The following is a 26,841-nucleotide window of genomic DNA, read 5'->3' as shown; positions in this document are numbered from 1 at the left end:
AATCCACCCCACCCTCAGAGACTAATGTAGCTTCAGTGTGACACCTGATTTGCTCTGGGCACACTGTTGATCCCACTTGGAGACTAGCCATTCCAGTGTTAGCTGGAGTGGAGTTTGAAGTGGTATTTTTCTTGGGACAGGCCTTGTCTCCAGTTTGGTGTCCAGACTGACTACAGCTACGACACCAGGCCTTTTTGGGATCAAAGTGTTTACCCTTGTACCCAGAATTGTTTTGTGAAGAGGCTCTGGGCCCACCCTCCTGTGCAGGTTTTTGGGGGCCTGTAGAAGACTATTTACTATTTTTGTTTTTGGCTGTCTCACCACCCTTCCCCTGGGGAGGTTTTGTGACCCCTTTCTTTTGGTCACCCCCTGTGGAAGTTTTGGACACCCTAGTCTTGACCCAATGGTCCGCCTTCTTTCCCAATTCTTGGGGAGAAATTGGTCCTAGGTCTACCAGATGCTGATGCAGTTTATCATTGAAACAATTACTTAATAGGTGTTCTTTCACAAATAAATTGTACAGCCCATCATAATTACTTACTCCACTGCCTTGAATCCAACCATCTAGTGTTTTTACTGAGTTGTCTACAAAGTCAACCCAGGTCTGGCTCGAGGATTTTTGAGCCCCCCTGAATCTACTCCTATACTCCTCAGTGGAGAATCCAAAGCCCTCAATCAGGGTACCCTTCATGAGGTCATAAGATTCTGCATCTTTTCCAGAGAGTGTGAGGAGTCTATCCCTACACTTTCCTGTGAACATTTCCCAAAGGAGAGCACCCCAGTGAGATTTGTTCACTTTTCTGGTTACACAAGCCCTCTCAAAAGCTGTGAACCATTTGGTGATGTCATCACCATCTTCATATTTAGTTACAATCCCTTTAGGGATTTTCAACATGTCAGGAGAATCTCTGACCCTATTTATGTTGCTGCCACCATTGATGGGTCCTAGGCCCATCTCTTGTCTTTCCCTTTCTATGGCTAGGATCTGTCTTTCCAAAGCCAATCTTTTGGCCATCCTGGCTAACTGGATGTCCTCTTCACTGGAGTTATCCTCAGTGATTTCAGAGAGGTTGGTCCCTCCTGTGAGGGAGCCAGCATCTCTGACTATTATGCTTGGAGTCAGGGCTTGAGAGGCCCTGTCTTCCCTAGATAGGACTGGTAGGGGGGAATCACCCTCCAAGTCACTATCATCTTCCTCTGAGTTGCCATCCTCAGAGGGGTTGGCCTTTTCAAACTCGCCAACAGCTCCTGGAGCTGTAGTTTGGAAGGTCTGGGGCCCATTACTATTTTCTTTATTTTACAGAGTGACCTTAGCTCCCTCATCTTAAGATGGAGGTAAGGTGTGGTGTCGAGTTCCACCACATTCACATCTGTACTGGACATTATGTTTCTAAAAGTTGGAATACTTTTTAAGAATCTAAAACTGGTTCTAGAATCTAATTCAAACTTTTACCAAACTTTTAAACCCTAAAAGCAATGCTAACAGGGACTAACACAAGACCCTAGCAGGACTTTAAAGAATTTAGAAAAATTTCAAATTGCAAAAAATCAATTTCTAATGACAATTTTTGGAATTTGTCGTGTGATCAGGTATTGGCTGAGTAGTCCAGCAAATGCAAAGTCCTGTACCCCACCGCTGATCCACCAATGTAGGAAGTTGGCTCTGTATGCACTATTTCAAAGTAAGGAATAGTATGCACAGAGTCCAAGGGTTCCCCTTGAGGTAAGATAGTGGCAAAAAGAGATAATACCAATGCTCTATTTTGTGGTAGTGTGGTCGAGCAGTGGGCTTATCAAAGGAGTAGTGTTAAGCATTTGTTGTACATACACACAGGCAATAAATGAGGAACACACACTCAGAGACAAATCCAGCCAATAGGTTTTGTTATAGAAAAATATATTTTCTTAGTTTATTTTAAGAACCACAGGTTCAAATTCTACATGTAATATCTCATTTGAAAGGTATTGCAGGTAAGTACTTTAGGAACTTTGAATGATTACAGTAGCATATATACTTTTCACATAAAACACAAATAGCTGTTTTAAAAGTAGACACAGTGCAATTTTCACAGTTCCTGGGGAGGTAAAGTATTGTTATTTTTAGCAGGTAAGTAAATCACTTACAGGTCACAGTTTTGGGTCCAAGGTAGCCCACCGTTGGGGGTTCAGAGCAACCCCAAAGTTACCACACCAGCAGCTCAGGGCCGGTCAGGTGCAGAGGTCAAAGAGGTGCCCAAAACACATAGGCTTCAATGGAGAGAAGGGGGTGCCCCGGTTCCGGTCTGCCAGCAGGTAAGTACCCGCGTCTTCGGAGGGCAGACCAGGGGGGTTTTGTAGGGCACCGGGGGGACACAAGTCAGCACAAAAAGTACACCCTCAGCAGCGCGGGGCGGCCGGGTGCAGTGTGTAAACAAGCGTCGGGTTCTCTGTAGGTTTCAATGGGAGACCAAGGGGTCTCTTCAGCGGTGCAGGCAGGCAAGGGGGGGGCTCCTTGGGGTAGCCACCACCTGGGCAAGGGAGAGGGCCTCCTGGGGGTCACTCCTGCACAGAAGATCTGTTCCTTCGGGTGTAGGGTCTTTTCCAGCCGTCGGGACTTTAGGTTCAGGCAGTCGCGGTCAGGGGGAGCCTCGGGATTCCCTCTGCAGGCGTCGCTGTGGGGGCTCAGGGGGGACAACTTTGGTTACTCACGGTCTCGGAGTCGCCGGAGGGTCCTCCCTGAGGTGTTGGTTCTCCACCAGTCGAGTCGGGGTCGCCGGGTGCAGTGTTGCAAGTCTCACGCTTCTTGCGGGGAGTTGCAGGGGTCTTTAAATCTGCTCCTTTGAAACAAAGTTGCAGTCTTTTTGGAGCAGGGCCGCTGTCCTCGGGCGTTTCTTGTCTTTCTTGAAGCAGGGCAGTCCTCTGAGGATTCAGAGGTCGCTGGTCCTTTGGAAAGCGTCGCTGGAGCAGGTTTCTTTGGAAGGCAGGAGACAGGCCGGTAGGACTGGGGCCAAAGCAGTTGGTGTCTTCTGTTCTTCTTCTGCAGGGGTTTTTCAGCTCAGCAGTCCTCTTCTTCTTGTAGTTTCAGGAATCTAAATTCTTAGGTTCAGGGGAGCCCTTAAATACTAAATTTAAGGGCGTGTTTAGGTCTGGGGGGTTAGTAGCCAATGGCTACTAGCCCTGAGGGTGGGTACACCCTCTTTGTGCCTCCTCCCAAGGGGAGGGGGTCACATCCCTAATCCTATTGGGGAATCCTCCATCTGCAAGATGGAGGATTTCTAAAAGTTAGAGTCACTTCAGCTCAGGACACCTTAGGGGCTGTCCTGACTGGCCAGTGACTCCTCCTTGTTATTCTCATTATTTCCTCCGGCCTTGCCGCCAAAAGTGGGGGCCGTGGCCGGAGGGGGCGGGCAACTCCACTAGCTGGAGTGCTCTGCGGTGCTGGAACAAAGGGGTGAGCCTTTGAGGCTCACCGCCAGGTGTTACAGCTCCTGCCTGGGGGAGGTGTTAGCATCTCCACCCAGTGCAGGCTTTGTTACTGGCCTCAGAGTGACAAAGGCACTCTCCCCATGGGGCCAGCAACATGTCTCGGTTGTGGCAGGCTGCTGGAACAAGTCAGCCTACACAGATAGTCGGTTAAGGTTTCAGGGGGCACCTCTAAGGTGCCCTCTGGGGTGTATTTCACAATAAAATGTACACTGGCATCAGTGTGCATTTATTGTGCTGAGAAGTTTGATACCAAACTTCCCAGTTTTCAGTGTAGCCTTTATGGTGCTGTGGAGTCCGTGTTTGACAGACTCCCAGACCATATACTCTTATGGCTTCCCTGCACTTACAATGTCTAAGGTTTGGCTTAGACACTGTAGGGGCACAGTACTCATGCACTGGTGCCCTCACCTGTGGTATAGTGCACCCTGCCTTAGGGCTGTAAGGCCTACTAGAGGGGTGACTTATCTATACTGCATAGGCAGTGTGAGGTTGGCATGGCACCCTGAGGGGAGTGCCATGTTGACTTACTCGTTTTGTTCTCATCAGCACACACAAGCTGGCAAGCAGTGTGTCTGTGCTGAGTGAGGGGTCCCCAGGGTGGCATAAGATATGCTGCAGCCCTTAGAGACCTTCCCTGGCATCAGGGCCATTGGTACCAGGGGTACCAGTTACAAGGGACTTACCTGGATGCCAGGGTGTGCCAATTGTGGAATCAAAAGTACAGGTTAGGGAAAGAACACTGGAGCTGGGGCCTGGTTAGCAGGCCTCAGCACACTTTCAATTCAAAACATAGCATCAGCAAAGGCAAAAAGTCAGGGGGTAACCATGCCAAGGAGGCATTTCCTTACAATTAGGATGTAAGAATACTCGAGAATCTCCCAAAGATGCCATTTTTTGGGGTAGAGGAGAGGTTTTTTTGTTTGTTTTTTAAACAATAGCCTTTATTCCACATCTTAAGGAGTATATATCTGTGGTCCTCATCTGAATTGTTGTACTCACACCAAAAACCAATAAACCCTCCACTCAAAACTGAACTGGCATCCCAGTCTAACTTGGTTACTTGTTGACAGAGAGTAAGCTGAATATATCATCTGGAGACTGAAGTGGCCAATGTTTCTGGACCTTGGGCTCTGATCCTTAACAACAGGGGCCTGCAGAACTAGGTTAGGAGACAAGTTATAATACCAAGTAGTTCACCACAAAGTTTTTGATACTAAAAGGAGCCCCGAAAGTGAGATGCGATCTTGTGGTTGTACCCACAGTGCTTAATTTGAACCAGTGGTCACCAATACGGACTACCGGCATTGATTTTTGGGGACCGGCACATATTTTTTCCTCTTCAAACATTTCCTGAGAGCAAGAAAGAGAAAAACACACGCGGGGGAAAGAAGCAATAAGAAAAGACAGACAAACTGTTACAAAGGGAAAAAGTAAGCACCTGCAGCAGAGAGATAAAGGGCATGAGAGGGTCTGGCAGTGAGTCAGAGGCCTGGGTGGATTTTGTATTTGCTGCACCGATATTTATCTTAGCGCTGCCTGTGTGCTTCTGAATAGTGCTTTGAACACCAGCACTCCGTTTTTTTTTTTTTTTTTTAATAATTAGGCTTTGGGGACCCAGAGGTGCCCAAAACTTCAACGGCTTGTATAAAACCCAGTCATAATTTTCCAGTTTTGGGGCCGATTGGCTGCAGGTCGGTTTTGCTACTCAAGTAGATTTTCACCTCTGACACGTTTCAGTCCACTGGACCTCTTGCTGATCGTTGAGGTTAGGATAGTAGTCTGGATTGTGCACAGAAGCAGGATATAAGTGAAGGTGCAATTTGGATTCAGTGGTTTTGCTTAATAAACAATATAGAAATATATTCAGATACGTCTTGTTCTGGCCTATGTCTTTGTTGAACTAAAGCAGTGAAATATTGGCCAAACTACACTTTTCTAACTTTTCCTCCCAACCCACCTTTAATTCTTTCTGTCCAGCCCAGGCTTTAATCCAGGCTTGCTTCCCATATTTTTTATTTGGCTGTTGCTTACTTTTTCCATGTGGTACCCCATAATCTAAGTGTTATGATTTGGGAACCATATTTTCATTTTTTTTTTTTTCCTTTTTTTTACTTACTGAGAAACTCCTCTTAAGATCACCTATAGCAGTGGTTCCCAACCTTTTGATTTCTGTGGACCCCCACTTTAACATTGATGGAACCCAGGGGTCCCCACTGAATCATCATGGGAATCCGGGGACCCCCGCCTGAGTCATTACTGGACGCTGGGGACCTAATTTGTCAATATTTTAAAATTTTCTAGGCTCTTGCGGACCCCCTGAGAAGGCCTCGCGGACCCCCAGGGGTCCCCGGACCACAGGTTGGGAACCACTGACCTATAGCAAAGAGCGATGATGTTTGTAACCATAGGGACAGACTATCCTTAGGCCTGCACTGGGTGCATATTTGAATCAAAACTTCGTCAACAGCTTGTGTTGCGAATTTGGGTGCAGATTTAAGTCAACTTCATCTTGTCCACGACTTGCACCTCATACTGTTCATTTTTTTAATGAACTCCTTTCTGTCAGTAACTTGTGCTTCGCACTGGGTGCATATCGTAATCAACTTTATTTTGTCTACCTCATGCTCCTCTTCTCTGTTAAACAATGGAAGCAGGTAGTCTTTCAGCACATTGTCTCTTGCCTGTAATAACGAAGTGGGAGAAAATTCTAGGAGGTGTCCTGGCGTTCATCCTATTGTGGCTCTCCAAACTGGACAAAACACACCCTTTTGCGTTTGACTCTCAGGTTAGCAAGGGTGAAAGGTCAACAGATTACCTGGGGCTGAGACTCAGAACTCAAACAATAAAAAAAAACTAGCAGAGTAAATCACTGTCCTGCTCAGTGCTTGGCTGTAATAAGAGAAAGTACTTTAATAGCACAGCAAAACGAAATTCAACAAAGTTAGATGGGGGGTACAATTAGAGGGTAAACTCTGTCACCTGTGGGCTTTTAGTCCAGCACTACACCCTCTACAGTGTTGTCTCGCACTCTAGGGTGCCCCATAAGGGTCATTAAACGGTTACTACAGTGGCACATTGTTTATCAGTCCAAACAGTTCTTGAGCCAAAGAGTTCACAGTTCACACTGGCAAAACGCTGACTTCTTAACAATAGGGTTATCTTTATGTGTTCGAGATACGGTCTGACAGTCTTTCAAGCTCAGGCCTCATGGTCCTTACTTAGCGGAGGTGCAATTGTTGCCTCTTCAGGTTCGACTGTCAGCATCTCCTCCAACACTGCAGGACCGCAAGCCTTTGCAGTGATAAGTATAACAGGGCTGATCAGTGAGTGTTTGTCTTCAGCAGTTGCAGCCTCCGGGCCGTGGGGTGGGTCTTCTGCTTTGTCAGTGACAATGGTTTTGGCCTGCTGGCAAGGGCCTTGCTCTTCACTCTGGCCACAGAGATGATCAGAAAGGCAGGCTTGATCTATGAGTACTTGTCTTTGCCTACTGCGGCCTCCAGACCATGGGGCATGTCTATCAGCAGCAGTAGCTCCAGTCCTTCTGGCATGCCCTAGGGGAGATGGTCTGCACACTGTTCTGGTTTTAATTTCTTCATGCAGTTCACAACATGAATCATATTCGGGGAGACCAGATGATCCCCTCACATTTTGGCTCAGCACCAACTTCATTCCTAACGGCATTCAACTTCTTCTGCTTTCCCAACACAATGTAAACACAGCTGAGTGTCTTCTCCTGGTCAGGCTTTCCTCCCCTTTCTGAGCAGACAGGCAGGCTTCTAGGTTCTGCACAGACCCACATGTTTTCCAGCAAGTTGCACAGAGCTCAGGTGTTGTCCCTTCACCTCAGGGAGCCAGGAAGACAGTCACACCGACACCAGTCCTGTGTGACAACAGCTTTTCAAGTACTCTGCGGAGCATGCCCTTCCTTGGCAAAGAAGAACTTGGAACTAGAACAGAAGGTAGTGGTTTGGGTACCACTTTCATATGGATCCACTGTCTAAGGTCATGGAACCGGTTCGGTTTAGTTATCTTTCAAATGTGGCTTTAATGCAGACACTGATTTTGTAAGGTGATGTATCTAACAACAGGAAGTGATGATGCTGACCATACAGGAGTATCCAAATCATGGGCACATTGAGGTTTGAAGACTCTGCACCTGGGTGTCACTAGTCTTCCTAAAGTAGCAATCAGGGAAAGACAAAAGGAAAGACCCCGTGTAGAAATGTCTTCCCCGTTAACAATATAATCTGCTGACATACCCCTTTCGATACCATCCATCAGAGGGCAGTGCTCAGAAAAATTTAATCACCAGCCCTTTGCTAAAAGGCCCTCATAAGTTTCTGCGTTGCCATCCTCGAGCTTCAGGAATGCAGGCAGTGTACTTTCACTCAATGAAGAAGCATTGTTCATTCACCCTTCATATTTTGCCACGCTAAACTGCAGGATTCCAAAATAGATTCCAAAATAGATTCCACTGGTCCCATCAATCAGTCTCATATCTCATAGTGACTCAATCTACCATATGCGTACCACACATTTGCAATGAGTGCACTCATGTAAAACCCACATGAAATGTCAGCACTATGGTCGGGGTGTTATGTAGAAGTGGAACTGTACAGGAGTGGGGCTGGTAGGCATCACTCCTCTGATATAGAAAAAAGTCTGTTCAGCAACCCAGGATATGAACAGTAGTTCCATATCGACAAAGAAGGCATGCATGGTACGTCCTCAAGGTCAACAAAGAGGATCTGACCTTGGCATTACCATGGACTTCCATAGGCTTGCATGCATACTCTAGATTAGTGTGTTAGCTAGGTCAACAAGAGTCAAGATAGCAATTTTATATGCAGTAGGGTAAGAGCAGGACTGCATGCTCATATACCTTGTTATAGTCATTCGCGACCCAAACCCGCTTTATGTAAAACTAGAAGGAGAAGTGACAACTGAAGAGCTACACCGGACAAGCCAATTATTTTAGGTCGAGCATAGCAGCATACAAGCGCTGCTTTTCTGACCTGTTGTTATCTGTTTGTGGGGTTTAACCAAGCCCATCTAACGCCCATCACTTTAATTCGTTCCTGGGCTTGCCTTGAAAAAAATCCCTTGATGTCATTGGTAAATACTTTACGTGTTCCCGCCTTGAGGCTGTTTCGTTATACCTAGCAGACCTACCCTGTTACATGGATAATTACACCATTGCCAATATGCTTTAGTTTTGGCAAACTACTTTTTAGGGTCGAGCCTGCATTGCATGCGCTCGCGCATGCGTATCACAGCGAGACGCTTTTGTATTTAGAAAAGGGCTCTGAGCCCTGTCAACTTCAGGTCAGTCTTTTTTATTGGTTCGTGGGCTTGCATAAAAAATCTGCTTTCTTTCATTAGTCAGAGGCAAGCAAACGTCATGCCTTTTCCGGTGGCTAGCCCTCCTCGAGCGCATCGACCAAGTACAGAAAACATGTGAGGCTGGCTCGTGGACTTCTTTTTCTCTAATTTACGAGCGCTATCTCGCTTGGCAGAAGTCGAGCGCTTTACATAGTTAATTTCACTTTTTCGGGTTGTGTACATAAATGCACTTTTGCCCGATAGGTGAAAAGTCGGGTTAGGAGTTTACAACGCGATCAGCTCTAACATGAGCAAACGCGAGACCCATTGCATTGTAAATGCTTGTTTCTTTTGTTTCTCCCGATCATACAGCCAAACTTGATCGGCGGCATTGGAGCGCTTTGCATGAGCACTAGTTACGTCACTTTGTTTCCTTTCTCTTTCCTGCACCCTCATGGCGGTGGGAGAGCCGAAATGCTTTAGCTTGTTTCTTTTGCCTCGAATGCGATAACCCACTTCCCTTTCTGCTGCTTGCTTGTTTTCTTTGATGTTGCCTTCAGAACAGATTGTCCAGTACAGATCGGCATTAATTTTGTTTCAATACTACATTGTTTAATTTAATGTGTTACCATCGGCATATGAACTGGGAGAGCTGATGCCCAGAATCGAACCCGATTCCCCAGACCCAAAGTCAGCTGGACTGTACCTTAAGGCACACCCTCTTGGAATTCTAAAACAGCACTTTCCACTTGTCTTTGTGTTTGTGTTAGGCTTGCGATGCCCGCTTCACACCATCCACGCTTCCCATATATTGACCTTGAAAACAAATTTACTTCCATCCTGGGCATTAGAAGATATCCCACTGTTTTCATTGTGGAAATCAACCTAAAAAAGAGCCGTGAAAGGCTGTCCCCGTGGTTAGATTTACTTACACTGTGAGTATTCTACTAGCACTTGCAAATTTGCGATGTCATTAAAAAGCATGAATTTGGACTCTTAAATAACGCTAATTGCGCACAGCACTTTAAGCTGTTTTTCTTTAACACCGGTTCTGCAACCAGGGATATCACAAAATCCTCTTTTGATTCCTTTGCTTATATCTAGCGCCACCTGCTGGCAGAACTCCAGAATAGTCTGCGCAACAGAATTTTGTTTTTGGCTTACTACCTTTTAACCTATAAGCAGTAGGAAAACGCTATAGAAATATTACTACAACGTATGTACATCTGTTCGTTGTCTCTGAATGTAAACCAGTTAATATTTTTGGCAGTAGTCAAACCTAATTTACAAATATAATAATTTGCATACTATGTAATAATGGACTGACAAAAATTAAGGAATGCCGAGATTGCTTAAGAATCTGTGCACTCTTAAAAATGTTGATGTATATTTTGAACTCGTTAGGTTTAATCAGGGATGACAAAAGTGGCAATTATTTTCAAAGGTAGAGAGTTTGACGTCCTCTTAAAGCTGCGCTATCCAGTGTCTTCCCCACTGCATAATTGCTCTCACTAGCGCAGTCAGTGCTTTAAATGGAAAAATAGAAGTGCAGGTACTCTCTATCAGAGTACCTGCTTGTTTCTGAGAAGTGCCGGTACTCTCCAATTAAAAGTATTACGTTTTTCTTGAGATATGCCGGTACTCTCCCTCTCAAAATAAAAAAGTGCCGGTACTCAGTACCGGAGAGTACCGGCCCATTTAAAGCACTGCTAGCGCTTATATTTGAGTGTGCTGTTGGAACAGGGGATGCTAACAATCTGGTTATTCAGTAGCTTTGACTCCAAACTAAAACACAAGCATTTACAATGCATCGGGTCTCGCGTTTGCTCATGTTAGAGCTGATCGCGTTGTAAACTCCTAACCCGACTTTTCACCTATCGGGCAGAAGTGCATTTATTTACATAACCCGAAAAAGTGAAATCAAGTATGTAAAGCGCTCGACTTCTGCCAAGCGAGATCCGGCTCGTAAATTAGAGAAAAAAAAAAAGTCCACGAGCCCGATGGAAAACAGCGAGCCTCGCATGTTTTCTGTACTTGGTCGCTGCGCTGGAGGAGGGCTAGCCACCGGGAAAGGCATGACATATGCGTGCCTTTGACTAATGAAAGCAAGCAGGTTTTATTAGGGAAGCCCACCAACCAATAAAAAACACTGACGTGAAGTTGAGCCCTTTTCTGAATACAAAAGAGTCTCGCTGCGAAACGCATGTACGAGCCCATGCATCACAGACTCGACCCTAACAAGGGTAAAAGGCATTGTCATTTACAACGCCAATAGCTCTAACTCACGTAAACGCAAGACCTCTTGCATTGCAAATGCTTGTTTCCTGTACTATCTTTACAGAAGTCCTCTAAGTGATTTGTCTATCACCCTTGCATGTGCATGTTATCTTTCTAGCTAGGGTTTGAACCAGGACCTGACTTGTGCTCACCCAGTTGGTGCTCGCTCACCTTTATAAGCTTTCCGGAGCATGGAAAAGACTTGGGGTGCAAACCCCTGTTCCAAATATTGAACTTGTTTGGTCCAGCAGGAAATGCAGTGAAATCAGAGCCTTTAAAGGTTGTGCTTTGTAATTATAATTGTAATTTGTGCATCCTTCTCTTATACCTACCTTCTTAATGACAGAGCCCTAGGCCAAGATAAGAACACCTCTGAGGCTACTCACGCAGTACACTGAAAAACTTCTCAGGTAGGACCACAACAACTGTAGCACTCTGCCAACCACACACTGCCTTACGACGTACAGTGCTACCTGTCTGAAAATGTGCTCAGACATCCCACGAAGGTTTATGAAGCGCCATAGAAATGCTTACCTTTATTACAGTGCAGTCTACGGTGATCCCGCTGATACATAAATCATAGTATTATGGCGTTTTTTCAATCGAGAGTGTATCTCCTTCTTTATTTACAAAATTCATGACATTGAACAAGGATGGTTATCCTCAACATCAACTATATACAAGTCACGCCTTCCTACAATGTAGTTCATAATTTAGTCTGTGTTTCAGCATGGATTTTTTTATTTAATTTATTGGTATTGATTTTCTAACCAACATAATTTTTAACAAGTTCTTAGATCTCGCCATCTTTGTGTTTCTAGTTGTGTTTGGTTAATATTAAAAATAGACCGAAACACTTTGGCGCGGAAGTTTACCATTTTATACACTGCGGTATACAAAGCGCAAGACGGGTTCAGTTATTCTATGTTTTTAACAGTATGAAGCAGAGAGACGATCTCAGTGATGCTGTTTTCAATACAATAAAAGTATGTCACTACTCTGCGGCTGCAACAGTTTTTCCTGCACGCTTCATACATATTAAAAATACGTTTTTTGCATACTTTAAAATGACAATGCAAGTGTATAAGCTAAAGCATATCATTAGGTGCCGTGTCCGTCGTCTGTTTGCCTGTCAAATGTTCATATATCTGCGATAGAAGCAATGTCGTTAGCAGTTAACATGTGGCCCAACGTTACATGGCAAATAACTTTAAAATCCCGTTCCATCAGACGGGTGTGTTGCAATTTAGCTACGTTTCAAAAGCCTTTATGTATTTCTTGTAAGTAATGAAAACACAAATATTATACGTTGTACGTTTGTTAATTAACCTCTGTTAGAGTTTATATGTTATACACTAAAGCTCTGGTAAGGTTCTGGTACAATATTTACAGGTACGTTGGGTATCCGGGAACTTTCTAGGGTACCTCTTTTTGATTAAAAGCCTTTTAATTTGCCATTTTTTTCTGCAATTTGAGTAAGGTGTCTACAGTGTAATTGTTCTAGAGAAAGTTGTGCATGGCATACAAAAGTCTCATCCTTATGTCCAGTCCACATAACCTCTTTCGTCCAAGTGGAGAATGTACGTTTAAGGGTTACTGAATAGCTGTGACTGTGTGTAGTACACTCAATTCATATTATTCCGAGAACATTTTCCACTTAAGCTACGTGGCTCGTCTACCGAACCTCCCATTCTTCCAGTGTCACTTAAAAGAAGCTATACTCTGTCTGAGTATCGAAGCTCGCATTATTTACAGTGATTCGAGGCTGGTACCTGTGGCACTTATAGCAATAGACATTTTCTGTTGTTAACATTATTACAAATGGATCATGGTTCCATTTTCCTGGCTAGAAGTAAAAAAGAAAAAACCTAATTCGACACACACTTTGTTGAACAATAGTGTAAGTTTGACAAAGAGTTCCCCTACTTGTGGTAGGTATATGTCTACTTTGGTGCCCAATACAATCCTACATTCATTTTGTTCTGGACAATCTTATACCACTTCTTCTGGTCATCTTTCTGAAGTATTTACAGAATTTAAAAAATACAATTTCAAACTCCTGAATCATCAGTACTTTCTGCTGCCATTGCTTGAAACCATCATCAAATGGGTTTCTACCACATCCCGTGAACTCTCGTCAGGAGTTGGCCTGGCCGCGCTTGAAACAGAGATGCTGATCTGCCGCCTCAGCAGCTTCATAACTCTACGCTTATACCCCTTGCAGGCAAAGAAGTAGACCAGCGGGTCCAGGCAGCTGTTCAGATTCATCAAGCACACGGTGATGTGCATGGCGATCTGGAAGTTCTGCTGCTGCAAGCAGGTGGGCTCGTACACGAGCTTCTTTACCATGTGCTGGATGATGGCCACATGGTATGGCGAGAAGCAGAGCAAAAACACAACAATTACCAAAATGATTGTGTTAATAGCCTTCTTGTTTGACCCTGATTTTTCGGTTAGCGGGTTATCCTTCGCTGCTTGGCACAGCTTATTACTTATTCGAACATAGCAAAACAGTATTATCACAAGGGGTAAAATGTATCCCATGAAGCAGGCGCCGAGCAACATCAACGGCAAGTGCGGTATTGTTTCGAAGTTTGGATATTCCATGCATGTAACATGTCCACCTACATCTTTAGACATTTCTTGGAGCAGGAGAGGACCGGTCTGCATGAAGACAATGAACCAGCCCAAAAAGCAGATATACTTTGCGTTTCTGACTCTTCGCAGCTTGTTGTAACGGAAGGGGTAGACAACTGCGAAGAACCGGTCCACACTCAAACAGGTCATGAAATTTACTCCAGCATACGTGTTGATGTAAAAGAAGAAAGAAGTAATTCTGCAGAATGCCTCACCAAATGGCCAGTCAAATCCCAAGGCATAGTATAGTATCCGTGTGGGCAGAGCAGCTGCGAAAAGAATGTCAGAAATAACTAGGTTGATTGAATAAAGGGTTGTTGAATTGATTTTTTTTCTGTTTTGATAAATGACAATTAAAGCCAATCCATTTGCAAAGCTTCCAATGATGAAAACAAGGCTGTAATACAGGGGTAGGCCTACTTTTGCTGAATTTTTATGAACGTACAGATCACATGTTTCAGTCTGGTTGGTTGAATTATTCGGTACCATGGTTGTCGCAAACTCAGTTGAAGCCATTCCGCCGTGGAGTCTTGCTTCGTAATTCTGACAAAATAAGAACAGAACCAAAAATAAACATGCTTGTCACGTTTTTTACTCACCAGGAAGCAATTACATAAAGATATCAAATCAACAAATAGTGGAGAAATTAAATGAAAATGTTTCACAATGTGGTACACTTTGAAACTGATTACTATTAAAATAGTTCAGCGTTTTCAATTCTTTACAGATACATTTCTCTCTATGTAATGAGCAGCATGATTTTCCCTTAGGTGAAAAGATTTAATGACTTCAAAAAGTACTGAACTTCTGTTAAACTTTAGAAAGTATCTATTTTATTATCTATTTTATCATCTGTTTTCCCTTCCTAGCTATGCAGAAGTATCTGTATAGTCTTACAACTTCTAATATAAATAGACTCAGTGAAGGGAATCTCAGTCTTGTGTATTATCACTTGTTTTGCTCAATTTTTATTGAAAAATAAAAGTGTTCAAATAATTAAACTGAGCCTATTGCACACTAGCATTGAATCTTTGTGCTCCAGCTTTGGCCTAGGTTAAGAAGCCACATCCTGTATTGGTGCCACGGTGGCGTTAAAATGTGAGGGCTCATATCCTGTCACACAGGACTACCCTAGACCCTGGTTTGGTACTTAACACAAGATATTTGCTTTTATAGATTTTGAGTACACATCTGGCTACTTTGTTCATTAAAAATAGTTTTTCATACTTTTCAACTTTTTTTTTTTTATAGTGTTTTCGTCATGATTGTTTACACAGTTGCAAACGCTGGCTTAAGATATACCTTGAAGTTTTCCCATTGCATTACTTTGGAAACATCAGGTGTAGTGCGGGCGAAATTGCACATTTTTTCCTCTCAAATTTTCATAAAGTTCCATGAAAAGTTTGCAAGATATAGTTTTGTAATTAAATGTGACTTGCCCATATTTCAGATCACTAATTTTTACACAAGTGCAATTGTTAAGGTGTGTGGATTAAGCTGCCATTAAGCTGCCGTTAGGGCATTCTAGGCTTCCAGATGCAAGTATGACATTAAAAAATGAATAAGTTTATAGAAATCTGACCTACACCTCGAAACCAATCAAAATCGTATCTGACGTTTACATAAGGTACATCAGTTTGTTTGAAGGCAATGTACTAGAACGTGAAATGTTTTGCAGGAGTCTTCTGCCAACTGTCCTGTACTGTTGTAACACTATGTGCAGCTTTCTAGTGGCCCCAGTTGTGGAGTGCTTATCTGGAGGATTTTTATACAGTCTTATTAAAATTGTCTCCGCATCAGGGACATTTTACGCAGAACCTCAGCTGGGAGCTGTATAACTGGATCACAAAAAGGGAATTCAGTTAAGTAATTTGAGGAGTGCACACAACAGTACGTTTTAGTTGACAATGAGATTTAGGTCAGTGGTACTTTTAACTACACAATAAATAAGTAGCCAGTTCACCCAGAACTACTTTTGCGACGTTTGTGTCCGCCTTTGGATGCACTCATTTATTAGATCGTATTGGAGGGAGGAGTTATCAGACTGAAAGTGGCCATGCTTATAAGCGGTATTTGGAGGCTGATATCGAGACAGAGATTACTGTTGATCAATAGGGCCACCCTTTGAATTGACATCCAAAAAACAACCTTTTGATTCAGAATAAGGAGACTGCATAGAGATTAATGGTCAGGTGGTATTTGAATCCTGATAAATAGCATCTCAGGTGCCCAGACAGGTGCTGTAGGGAGCATTGAGAAAAAGGGTGGACATTTATATTTGATAGATGCCCTAGAATCCTGAGGTTTTGGAAGCAGGTGCTTGGAACCGTTAAAAACATCTAAAATAACTCTTTATAGAATCACTGACCCAGATGATTGTGTGTATGAGATCCGATGGATATCGGGTGGGGTGGGTAAGACTGTTCTTCCTGCTCCCTCTTGCATGGATGGGCTGGGACAGTAGAGAGTGCATGTTCTGCCCACAACTGAGAGCTTTGCAGTTGTTCAACTGATTGGACCTACAAAGCAGGACGAGTATCTATCTGTTCCTCATGTTCTGTTCCTCACGTTCTGTTCCTCACGAGGTAGGCATGATCATGCCTCAAGTGCAGTTATATGTGCTTATATTGCTTCGGAATATTGCAAAGTAATGTATCATGATAGTGTTGGTAAGTAGAATATGTGTTTAAGTGCATTATGAGACAGGTGGAATGTTTAGTGCAGAGTAGTTATGGGGGGGTTCTAGAATGGAAGAAGTTGCATAATCTGAAGGAAACATTCTTTCAACATTATCTAGTAATGTAACACATTGGCATCAGGCACATGTTCTTGTGTTAGTGGTTATTATGTAAAGAGGTAAGATCATGTAGATTGTTTTGTGAAGGTTCTGGGAGGATATATAATGGCCAGCAGTAGAATGTTGGGGACACTCAAACTAGGAAGCAGTTGAACACAATGATTCCATGAAGTTGTATGTGTTGTGATTGCCCAAAGAAGTCAAAGAAATTACCTGCCTGGTGTCCTCTATACAATAATAATTTGGCAACGAGTTGTGAATTATGGCCTCTGCTCTGGATGGTAGCACTGGTCATGAGAATGGACTGCTTTGACATCATTTTACATATGAACAGGGTTGAGGCATTTTGATAGTGTCTCCAGGGATGTGGAATACCTATCGCCCGACGCCCGGGACATCTTGTTTGGGGTCAAGGGCAACAAGATTTTATGTTTACTTTGTCCTTGGGACAAGGAGACCCAACCCTCTGCAGCACAAACCCTATGGCTGCCTGTTTACAGAGAGTGGAACTCTCTGCAGTTGAGGTAATGTGTTTCCAAGAGATAATGCTGTTCGAACTTGTATTTATGGTTCATTATTTGAAAACCTTCATTATTAGGGTGAGTGCTGTAAATAAATGTTTTAATGTCACACTTCACTACTGACGTTGGTTCCAGTACAAAAAAAAAAAACGTGTATACACATGTTTGAAAAGTTTAGGCTATGAGGCTAAGTATAATGCTCCCAGAATGCTCTCTGATTATATGCAAATGAAGTGTCATTTAGTAAAATGTTTTGATGCATGCTAGTATTTCCCAAAAATATTTCTAATGGAAAATCAGTGTAACCATTTTCAACACGATTATGGGAAGCATGAAAATAAACAAACACTGACAAAGCCAACTGATCTGACATATTTTTTATAAGTCTTTTAGTTTCATCAATGCGTGTCTTGTTTTGACATGGCTTTTGTAACACTTTATTGTTGTGGGAGCTACCAGGTCCTCAACATTGTAACAAACACTGGCAAAAAAAAAAAAAAACGTTTTTGAACTCTAAAAGCACATGTTGCCACCAGTGGCATAACAAAGGCCCCGCAGCCGCCCTCCAGGGGGCCCCTTCAGCACAGCACCTGCCCTGAGTGAGTCTGGAGAGGGGGCTCCTCCATGTTCTTTGCAAAGGGGCACCCTCCAGTTTCATTACGTCACTGATTGCCACTGTAGTTCCTGACACTGAACAGAACTACTTTGTGTGCCAATATGCTCCTTGTGGAAGAGAAGAATGCGATCACTCACAGTAAAGCCAGCCGAAAGAGAGAGAAATAGAAGTTTAATAAAAACAAAATGTCTTTGTTAACACCAGACCTAATTAGGGACCATGACCCACATGTAGGTAGCTTTTTGCATGTCGCAAACAGCGACTTTCGCTGTTTGCGACGTGCAAAAAGCACATTGCGATGCACAAACCCAGTTTTGCGATTCGGTAACCTGGTTACCGAATCGCAAAACGGGTTTGTGACTCGCAATTAGGAAGGGGTGTTCCCTTCCTAATTGCGACTCGCAGTGCAATGTAGGATTGTTTTGCGAATGCGGGCGCAAACCAATCTCACTTTGCACCCATTTCAAATGGGTGCTAACACTTTCACAAAAGGGAAGGGGTCCCTCTGGGACCCCTTCCCCATTGTGAATGTCACTGTAAACATTTTTTCAGAGCAGGCAGTGGTCCTGCGGACCACTGCCTGCTCTGAAAAAATGAAACGAAAACGTTTCATTTTTCGTTTTTGTAATGCATCTCGTTTTCATTTAAGGAAAACGGGCTGCATTACAAAAAAAAAACTGCTTTATTGAAAAGCAGTCACAGACATGGTGGTCTGCTGTCTCCAGCAGGCCACCATCCCTGTGAGGCCGCCATTCGCAAGGGGGTCGCAAATTGCGACCCACCTCATGATTATTCATGAGGTGAGCATTTGCGAAGCCCTTGCGAATCACAGATGGTGTCAGGGACACCATCCTACATTCGGATTTGCGACTCGCAATTTGCGGGTCACAAATCTGAACCTACCTACATGTGGCCCCAAATTCTTAAAGAAAGTCACAAAAGTGCACCCATGGTATATCTCGTACCCCTATAAAATATTTGTGAACTGTATTTTAGCATGGGTAAATACGCATGTGTAGATTTGCTCATGTGAAAATCTATTGAGCATTTGCAAGTTCATTTTCCCTCCAGCCACTTTCTTCCCAACCCTGGAAGAAGTTCTAATTCTGCCATTGTCAGGAGTAAATGTCCAACCTTTCTTATTATGGGAAAATATTAGAGAGAAGCTGGTGAAAATCTTTAAAACATGCAGGTTAGTAGGTTTGCAGACTCAAAGGCATTCCAGCCCTGGAACTATTGCTTACTGCTTCCTCCAGCCCCAGTATGCAGATCTGCAGAAAGGTGGAAAAATAAGGAAATTGCTACAGTAGGGATTGAAACTGCTAGTATTCAAGCCCTACTATGGTAGTAGCCCTGGCATAATCAGAGAGGCTATTATCAGAGCTCTTACATAATGAGATTGCTGCTATAATTTGGCGCCACACTACATGGCACCAAAGGGACAAGTAGATCTTTTTACAGGACAAGTAGATTTGAGAAGCAACCTGTCCCATGGACAAGTAGATATTTTAATAAATTCCACACCTCTGTGTCTCTAGACTTGTCTAGCCTCATCAGAATTCACACTCCATTGGTGAGCTTGAACTCTGTCCTTGCCATTTTTTTTTTTGTTTCGGCAATTTGACCGTAGGCTATTGGTCGGCCATGTTATCGTTTGAAACAGTAGCACATCCACGCTTTTGGAATACAGCAGGAAACCCGAGTGCGTGCAGGAACTTGGAAGGTGAACATCGGACTTTGCATTGAAATGCAACATGCACAGGTGCTTTGTGGGAACACGCTTGACACGCTGAACCAACGTGACAGCATGTTTTATGGAAACTGATTTAATTACAGCAACAGGAGGTTGCTTGCGTCGCTTCAGTGAGAACGGGATATAGTGACCGTGTGTATTGATACACATTTTGTTACATCTTTTGTAACACATTGTATTACACATACTTGGGCAATCTATGACATTTTTTTTGAAAGGAGAGGAGTTTGGTCACAGCACTTTGAATTTTGTGACTATATTGTGTTGAAGTGTGGATAATGCAATCACCCTGGAGTGGAGAGAAGGGATATCACAGAACTAGTGCACATTATTTTGGAGTATGTCTGCGCACAGTTTAAATATTAACCCACCTAAAGTGTTTTGTTCCACTCAAACATGGATAAAGTGGAAAGAGTGTTTTTTAATTATATTGCAACAATTGATGAGTATATGTTTTCTCAGAAGCAAAAGAAACATATTCTATTGCAGTCCTTGGGATCAGAGGGTTTGAAAATATGTGATCATGTACAGAAGCAGGGTGGCGCAGGAGATGAGACTGTGTTTGAAACTACGCTGAAAGAGTTTGATGCATACGTTTCACCCCAAGTATCCATTGAGATTACCAGAACTACGTTTTTCTAGAAAAAACAGGCAGAACAAGAAACTGTAGATGATTTTGTGAGCACCTTGATTAAGTTGGCTGTTGATTGTAGGTTTGGGGTGTTGTAGGAAGTGGCGATCAGGGATTAATTGGAAAAGCGCCGTAGGGATCCAGCTAGACAGGACTGGTTGTGGGTGAATGGAGATGGGAATTTGAAGGGTATTTTGGCGATTACGCATAAGGCAGAACTTTCTTCTAGGAGCGCAAAAGTTGTTAAAGGTAGTACGCAAGGTGGGGATTGTGAAAAGGTTTGGAAAATCAATGTGAAGAGCAACATGGGAAAAAGGATTGCTAGGTCTAAGAACTTTAAAGCGTTGGGAAAAAGCTCTCAGATGTGCTATTGTTCTGACAGTTCAAACCATCTGGCATATTCTAAAATGTGTTCTGCTGTGAAGTAACGTTGCGGCTCTTGTAGCATTTTGCTAAAGTGTGTAGGAGGAAAAATAGTAAAGTTAAGTGTGTATCTGGTGAAGGCACATCAACTGATGATGATGTGCGTGCAACTAATGAGGAAGATCAGAAGACGAGATGTGTAATGCGAGAAAGGAAAAGTGGTATTCTTAATATTGTGGAAGAAGCTGGTCACAAGAAAAAAACGATATGTATTTTGTATATTGGTGGTGTAAGAATAGATGTGGTGGTAGACTCCAGATCACCATATACTATTGTGGAGGAGAGGGTGTGAAAGGAAAGATTTGTTAATAAATTGAGGGAAAGATTGTGTGAGCCAGACATTTATTGTGAAGGGTATGGCACTGAACCAATAGATATACTGGGGTCCCATGTATTGATTTTATGATTTAAAGGAAGAAAGACAATTGGGAAGTTGTATGTGGCTCAGAAGGAACCTTCAGTGTTTTGATGGGTCAATCAAGGTAATTTACACATATTATTGTACCCAAATAGCCCTGAGCAGGTATTGTTGGTGAATGACAGAGAAACAACAGGAAAAGAAATGTTAAAGGAATTTCTAAAAGTTTTTTGTGAGACAATTGGGAAGTTGAATGGATTTGAACACCACACTGTATTGAAAGAGAATGCGGAACCAATGGCACATTAGGTACGAAGCAGGCTAATCTTGCTGAGAAATGAAGTGACACAGGTACTCGAAAAACTGATTCAGGCTGATATAATTGAACCAATTAAGTCACCTGATTGGATTGCTCTGGTGGAGGCAGCAAGGCAATCCAGTAGGAAAATGTGTCTGTGCATAGATCGCCGGCACCTGAACAACAATGTACTGTGTCAGTTTCCCCTACTAAAATTGGTGAAATGTTAACTATGTTGAGGGGAGTTTAGTTTTTTTCTACATTTGACTTGTCCTCTGCCTAGCATCAGATTTCCCTAGAAAACAAATGTGGAAGGCTTACTGGTTTTATAACTCGTAATAGGCGTTTTCAATTCAAACACATGCATTGTGGGTGCGCATCTGCGGTTTTCCAGAGGCTTATGTTTCATTTGTTTGCAAAATGTCACCGTGTGTATTGTTTCCAAGGTGCTATATTTGTTACTTGGAAGAGTAAAATCAAACATGACGAACAGTTGCAAACAGTGTGTTCTGGAGGATGAGAGACTGACCGTGGAGTTTGCAAAGTGTAAGTTTGCTGTGGGAAGTGTGAGTTTCTTGGACCATGAAGTTAGTGGTGAGGGTGTTAAACCTCATACCCGCATGGTGGAAGCGATTAGGTTGGCACAATCGCCAAAGAGATGATGTTCAGATTTTCTTAGGGATGGTAGAATTTTATTAAAAATTTGTGGAAAATGTATCTGGGAAATCGTTCGACATAATGCAAGTGTTGACAAATGATAGCAAATTTGAATGGAGTCGCAAGTGCCAAAAGGATTTTGAAAGGATGACATAATAAAAGCCACAGCAGGTATTACGATTTGATCCATGCTCACACAATACAATAACTACTTATGCTAGTAAGCTAGGATTGGGTGCTCGGTTAAGTAAGAGGGACAAGAAGATTAGAGAATGGGCTATTGCCATCGCATCACGTTCCATGTCACCAGTAGAAGAAGAGTATTTAGTGATTGAACGTTAAGCATTGGCCTGTGTGTGGTCACTCAATCATTTATAGAATATTTATGTGGGATAGTGAAGTAGAGGTCAGGAGTGACCATAAACCACTTGTGCAGTTGGTAACTGTTTAAGGGTTGGTGCGTGCATCTCCAAGGTTATCTCGAATATCAATGCAATGCAGGATTATGTTTACAAGATGGTATATATGCCTGGAAGGAAAAATGTGGTGGGAGACCTCTTGTCCAAGATGCTGCTACAAATGGTGGAGTGTGAATGTAATGTAATGTATGAGAGAACTGTCAGATTACCTTGGTGTGTGATGGAAGTAAACCAGCTATCAAGAAAATGGAATGGGTTGATGGACAAGTTAATGACAAATTATTGTGTGATGTGAAAGAGTATATTAAGTCAGATGGCCAAAGAAAGTAACTGGGTGGACAAGTAAGAGTGTTTTGGAAGTTAAGGAATGAACTTTTTGTAGAAAATTAGTACATTGTCCAGGATGGAAGAACAGTACCACCCAGTAATGTAGGAGCATCCATGGAATTTAGGAGCACCCATTATGGAACAAATGCACAAAGTACATCTTGGAATTGTGAAGTTTAAGTAGGCCATAAAGAATCATTATTGGTGGCCAGGTATGGATGTGGCAATCGAACGAGTGGTAAAAGAATGTGCAAAGTGTGCCTGTTCTACAACTCTGGTGACATTGAGACCACTCATGTATGATATGTGGGGTCCAGAAGAGCCAGGGGAGTGTATTGCTGTGGATGTTATGGCTTCAACTCGAGTGCAACAAAAACATTTTTTGGTTGTTATGGATTTGTTTTCCTGGTAGCCTGTGGTGAAGGTAGTAGAAGAAGCAGATAGTGATAATGTGCTGGACTTTTTAGAGGAAATATACTTCTGTAAAGGTGTGCCTATTAGTTTAATTACTTACAATAGAGTGCAATTTTTGTCTGGAATGGATATAATGTTGTTGGAGTATTATGGTGTGGTGCTCTTAACTCCTCAAAACACAAGTATGGTGGCCTCTACAACACTATTTTTATCAGTGTTATGGTACAAATCACTAAATTACCAAGATTCTGGCATGGATAGGTGTATGCCCAAGAGGAAAAGAAAGGCTAATCTCATTAGAAGAGGAAGCCTCACTCACATAGTGTGACATTCTTCATCATGGCAACCTTCCTCACCCTGGTAGGACAATACCACCGGGGCGGACTCAACCTGATAGTAAACCTGAGGGAGAGAGTTCTTAAATAAGATAATTTCCTGGACAAAACAGGGGGATCCAGATAAAGTTAAAAGTACCAAGAGGTAACCGGGTTTCCACCTTTATTAGCGGTGACCTCTGGTGCATTTGCAATCAGCTATGCGATGAAATGAGGTCACAGTGGCTCAGACCATTGTCTTATTGCCAACATGGTTCTGCCTTATTCTAAGTAGCCTTTATTGGTGGGGGATTTCGTCAGGGCTAAGGATACCTTAAAAAGACCTAGACTAGCAAATAGTTAATAGTAAAACTTTAAAACCATGCACTAGAAGGACCAGAGTGAATCCTACCAGATCTTAGTGCTAGTAAACCTAAAACAATACACAAACAAAAATCTGGATTTTTTTATCAGCCAGGAATCGTCAGATAAAGGCACATATTACATGCCGAGGCCAAGGACCTCATATGTGGGTCACACTTGAAAAGACACTGCAGATCACAGAACACACTGGAACATGTAGGAGGCTGGCTCTCTATGTAGCGCGTGCAAAACCATGTACACTATGCAGAGAGTCCGGGCAATCACACGTTGGTTTACAGAGGTAAAAATTAGACCACCTAACGCTCCAATTTTTATGATAGATTGGTCAAGCAGTTAAGCCAATCTGAGAGGAGTGAAAGCATTTGTTATACCCACAGTATCAGTAGATAAGGACACACACTCAGAGGGATTACTCGAGAACATTTAAAAAAAAATACATCAGAATGTTATAAAACATTTAAGACCAAGATCATCAAAGTCTGGTAAGTACTTTTTAAGTTATGATTTTTTTTTAAGTTTAGAAAGTGTCTTGCTTTTGTGCAAAATTACGCACCGTAGGAATCAATGGGAGAAAAGTTTAAAAATGCATTTAAAATCAGGCAGTGTGTTTATCAGTGTCTCATTTTGTTTTTCGTTCAAGGTTGTCAGGAAGTCCTGTGGACCAGTCGTAGAGGTTCAGGCAATTCCCGGTTTTTGCAGGAGTAGCAGCTGCAAAGTCTTTGGAGCTGGTGCAGGACCACTACGGGGCTCACTTGGAAAAGAAATACACAGGCAGACTGCAAGGTGAGTCAGTTGGGTCCTGCTGGAATGTAGAGGTTGCAAGGGGTGGAGGACCCTTAGACCACAGTTGGTTCTCTGGTGCAGGGGCCAGGGAGGCTGGGTGCAGAGCAGATAGGTGAGCCAAAAGCTGTGTGCAAAGGTGTCGTAGGAAGCAGGAGGCAGGTCACTTTGAGGGTGGATTACAGGTCAGCAGGGCCACTCTGGGGGTTTGTTTTAACATGTCCTGAAGTCCCTCAACTGGGGCTTGCTCCTGGTCCTTTGGGAGTCCGGAGTGGGCTTTTCTTCTGGGTGTCTGACATTGGGGTCCAGTACCCCTGGCTATTGCACGGTTCAGCCACTGGAGGTCATAGTGCCACCAAACGTGGCACACTTGCAGAATTTGTCCTCTGGGTCCGTTGGGTAAAATTTGGTCTGGCTGCTGTGTCTGGTTCCTCAGTCTGTGGCTGGTCAGTGAACTGGACTTCACTGGTCTTTTGCTTCTTCGTTACACAAGGTGATGACTTCACTCTGGAGGTAGATATTTGGCAATTTTCAGAAGGGTGGAGGTCCTCTGCGGTTTTATGGAGTCTGTCCGATATCCATGCAACCCCACAGTGGCGATTGTCGAGTCCTGGGTGCAGCAGGCAGGTTTTGGTGCCTTTTTCTTTGAGAATCAGGAAAACAGTTCTCAAGCCCTGGGTCTTTTTTGTTGCAGGCCTTCTTCTGTCCTTGGAATCTGACCTGCAGGTCTAGTGGTGCCTACGAAATACTGCATTTAGTGGGCATTTAGGGGAGTACCTTTCAGTGACCAATGGATCATCTACCTTAGGGTGGCTACACCCACTATGAGACCACTTCCTGTGGGCAGAGATCATTTCCCTATCCATGAGCGGCTATTTTCCTACTGTGCAAAAGGGTAGAAAATGAAATTGAGAGGTCACCTCGCATGCAACACCTTAAGGGTGGTGTAAGCTGGGGGTGCCACTCCTCCTGTCCTTTGTCCATTTTCCCACTGTTGCTCCTGCCAAAAGTGGGGGATTGCAATGGGGGCAGCCATCTGCTACTAGCAGCAAGGCTAGGGGTTATGTTTCAAGGGAGGTATGCCCTTTAAATCTCATAGGCAGAGCTGTGCACATTCCTGGGGGAGAAAGCGTAACACCTCTGCACAGGAAGGGCTTTGTTCGCTGGACCCAGAGAGCACAGGCTCTCACCCCAGGGTTCCAGAATTTTGTCTGATAATGGGCAGGCTGGTTGTGACCAGCCAGCATCCATGCCAGGGTAGTTAGCTTTTGCAGGGGGCACCACTAAGGTGCCCCCCCAGGGTACATTTTGCAATAAATCTAATACTGGTACCAGTTTGGATTTATCATTCTGAGTTGCTTGATACCAAACTACTCAGGGTGCAGAGTGGCCATCATGTAGCTGGGAAACCTGTACTGACCAGTGTCCAGCACATGTATGTAAAATGGATGCTCTGTTCACCTACTAGGCCCCAGGATTGGCAGGGACACAGTAGGGGCATATTGCTCGTACATCTATGCCCACACATATTTTATAGTGCACCCTGCCTTAGGGCTGGAAGACCTGCCAGAGGGGTGATTTACCTTTATTGCATGCAGTGTGTAGTGGACAGGGCAAACGGGCTGTGTGCCATGTTTGTTTTGCATTTTGAGATTGCAGAGCACTCTCAGCCTGCGATGGCAGTTCTGAGTGTACTTGGATGCGTGGTCCCTGAGGGTGGCACAGTCTGTGCTGCTGCCCTCAGGGCCTTCCCTTTCTACCCCATGCCCTAAGTACCATTTACTAGGGACTTATAGTGGCAGCTGAAGGTGTTGCCATTTGTGCCAGTGCATCACAACAGTTTTGGGAAAGAGATCTGACCCGAGAAACCTGGTTAGCAGGGGTCATGGGCACTAACAACTTTGAAACCACAAAAAGTATCAGACAAAAGGTGGGGGCTAATCATCTCAAAAGAGGTACTTTCCTAAAGCACACGTGTAAATGTTACAGACAAACATGCACAATGTCTTGTTTGGTCCCAAGTCTTACCCTCACTAAGGATATACCAACCATCCAGTCTGTGGATGACCGATGTCCTCTGTAGTCACTTACTAATTTAATATGAGCCAATCAACAATACTCTTTTGCCTGTATATCTCAGCCTGCAATTTCATAGGTCACATATAAAGCTACTCTGGTGCCTGGGTTTCAGAAAAAAACTACCCTTCCTAATGCCCAAAGTAGATGTCCACTATGGGGAGGCAACAAAAGGTTACTGTAACCATATGTGGTAAAAGAAAAACAATACTGCCCAGTAAGAGTAACCCCTAGTTTTGGAGTAATTTCCCAAGTACTCATCAATCAATTAATCTAGTTGCCAAAATGCTAAATGTAGTGCTGCTGGGCAATTATTGTAGGCCAAACGATGCTGGTACAGCCATGTAAAATTACAGAACTGGACCAGGAAAC

General features: G+C 43.4%; 2 protein-coding genes across 2 annotated transcripts in view; one reads left to right on the top strand and one right to left on the bottom strand.

The window, feature by feature from the left end:
- UBAC2 (UBA domain containing 2) overlaps window positions 1-26,841 on the top strand; it is a 695,090-nt gene that overhangs the window by 194,543 nt on the left and 473,706 nt on the right. The window lies entirely within an intron of this gene.
- Window positions 11,617-26,841, bottom strand: part of GPR183 (G protein-coupled receptor 183) — a 69,259-nt gene continuing 54,034 nt past the window's right edge. The window contains exon 2 of the mRNA XM_069205080.1: window positions 11,617-14,244. Within this exon, the coding sequence (XP_069061181.1) occupies window positions 13,132-14,217 (1,086 nt within the window). The 5' untranslated portion in view covers window positions 14,218-14,244 and the 3' untranslated portion in view covers window positions 11,617-13,131. The remainder of the gene's footprint in view (window positions 14,245-26,841) is intronic.

This window comes from Pleurodeles waltl, chromosome 8, assembly GCF_031143425.1.
Source record: "Pleurodeles waltl isolate 20211129_DDA chromosome 8, aPleWal1.hap1.20221129, whole genome shotgun sequence".
Taxonomy (NCBI): Eukaryota; Metazoa; Chordata; class Amphibia; order Caudata; family Salamandridae; genus Pleurodeles; species Pleurodeles waltl.
Note: the sequence above shows the minus strand (reverse complement) of the source record. Positions and strands in the feature narration are given on the sequence as shown.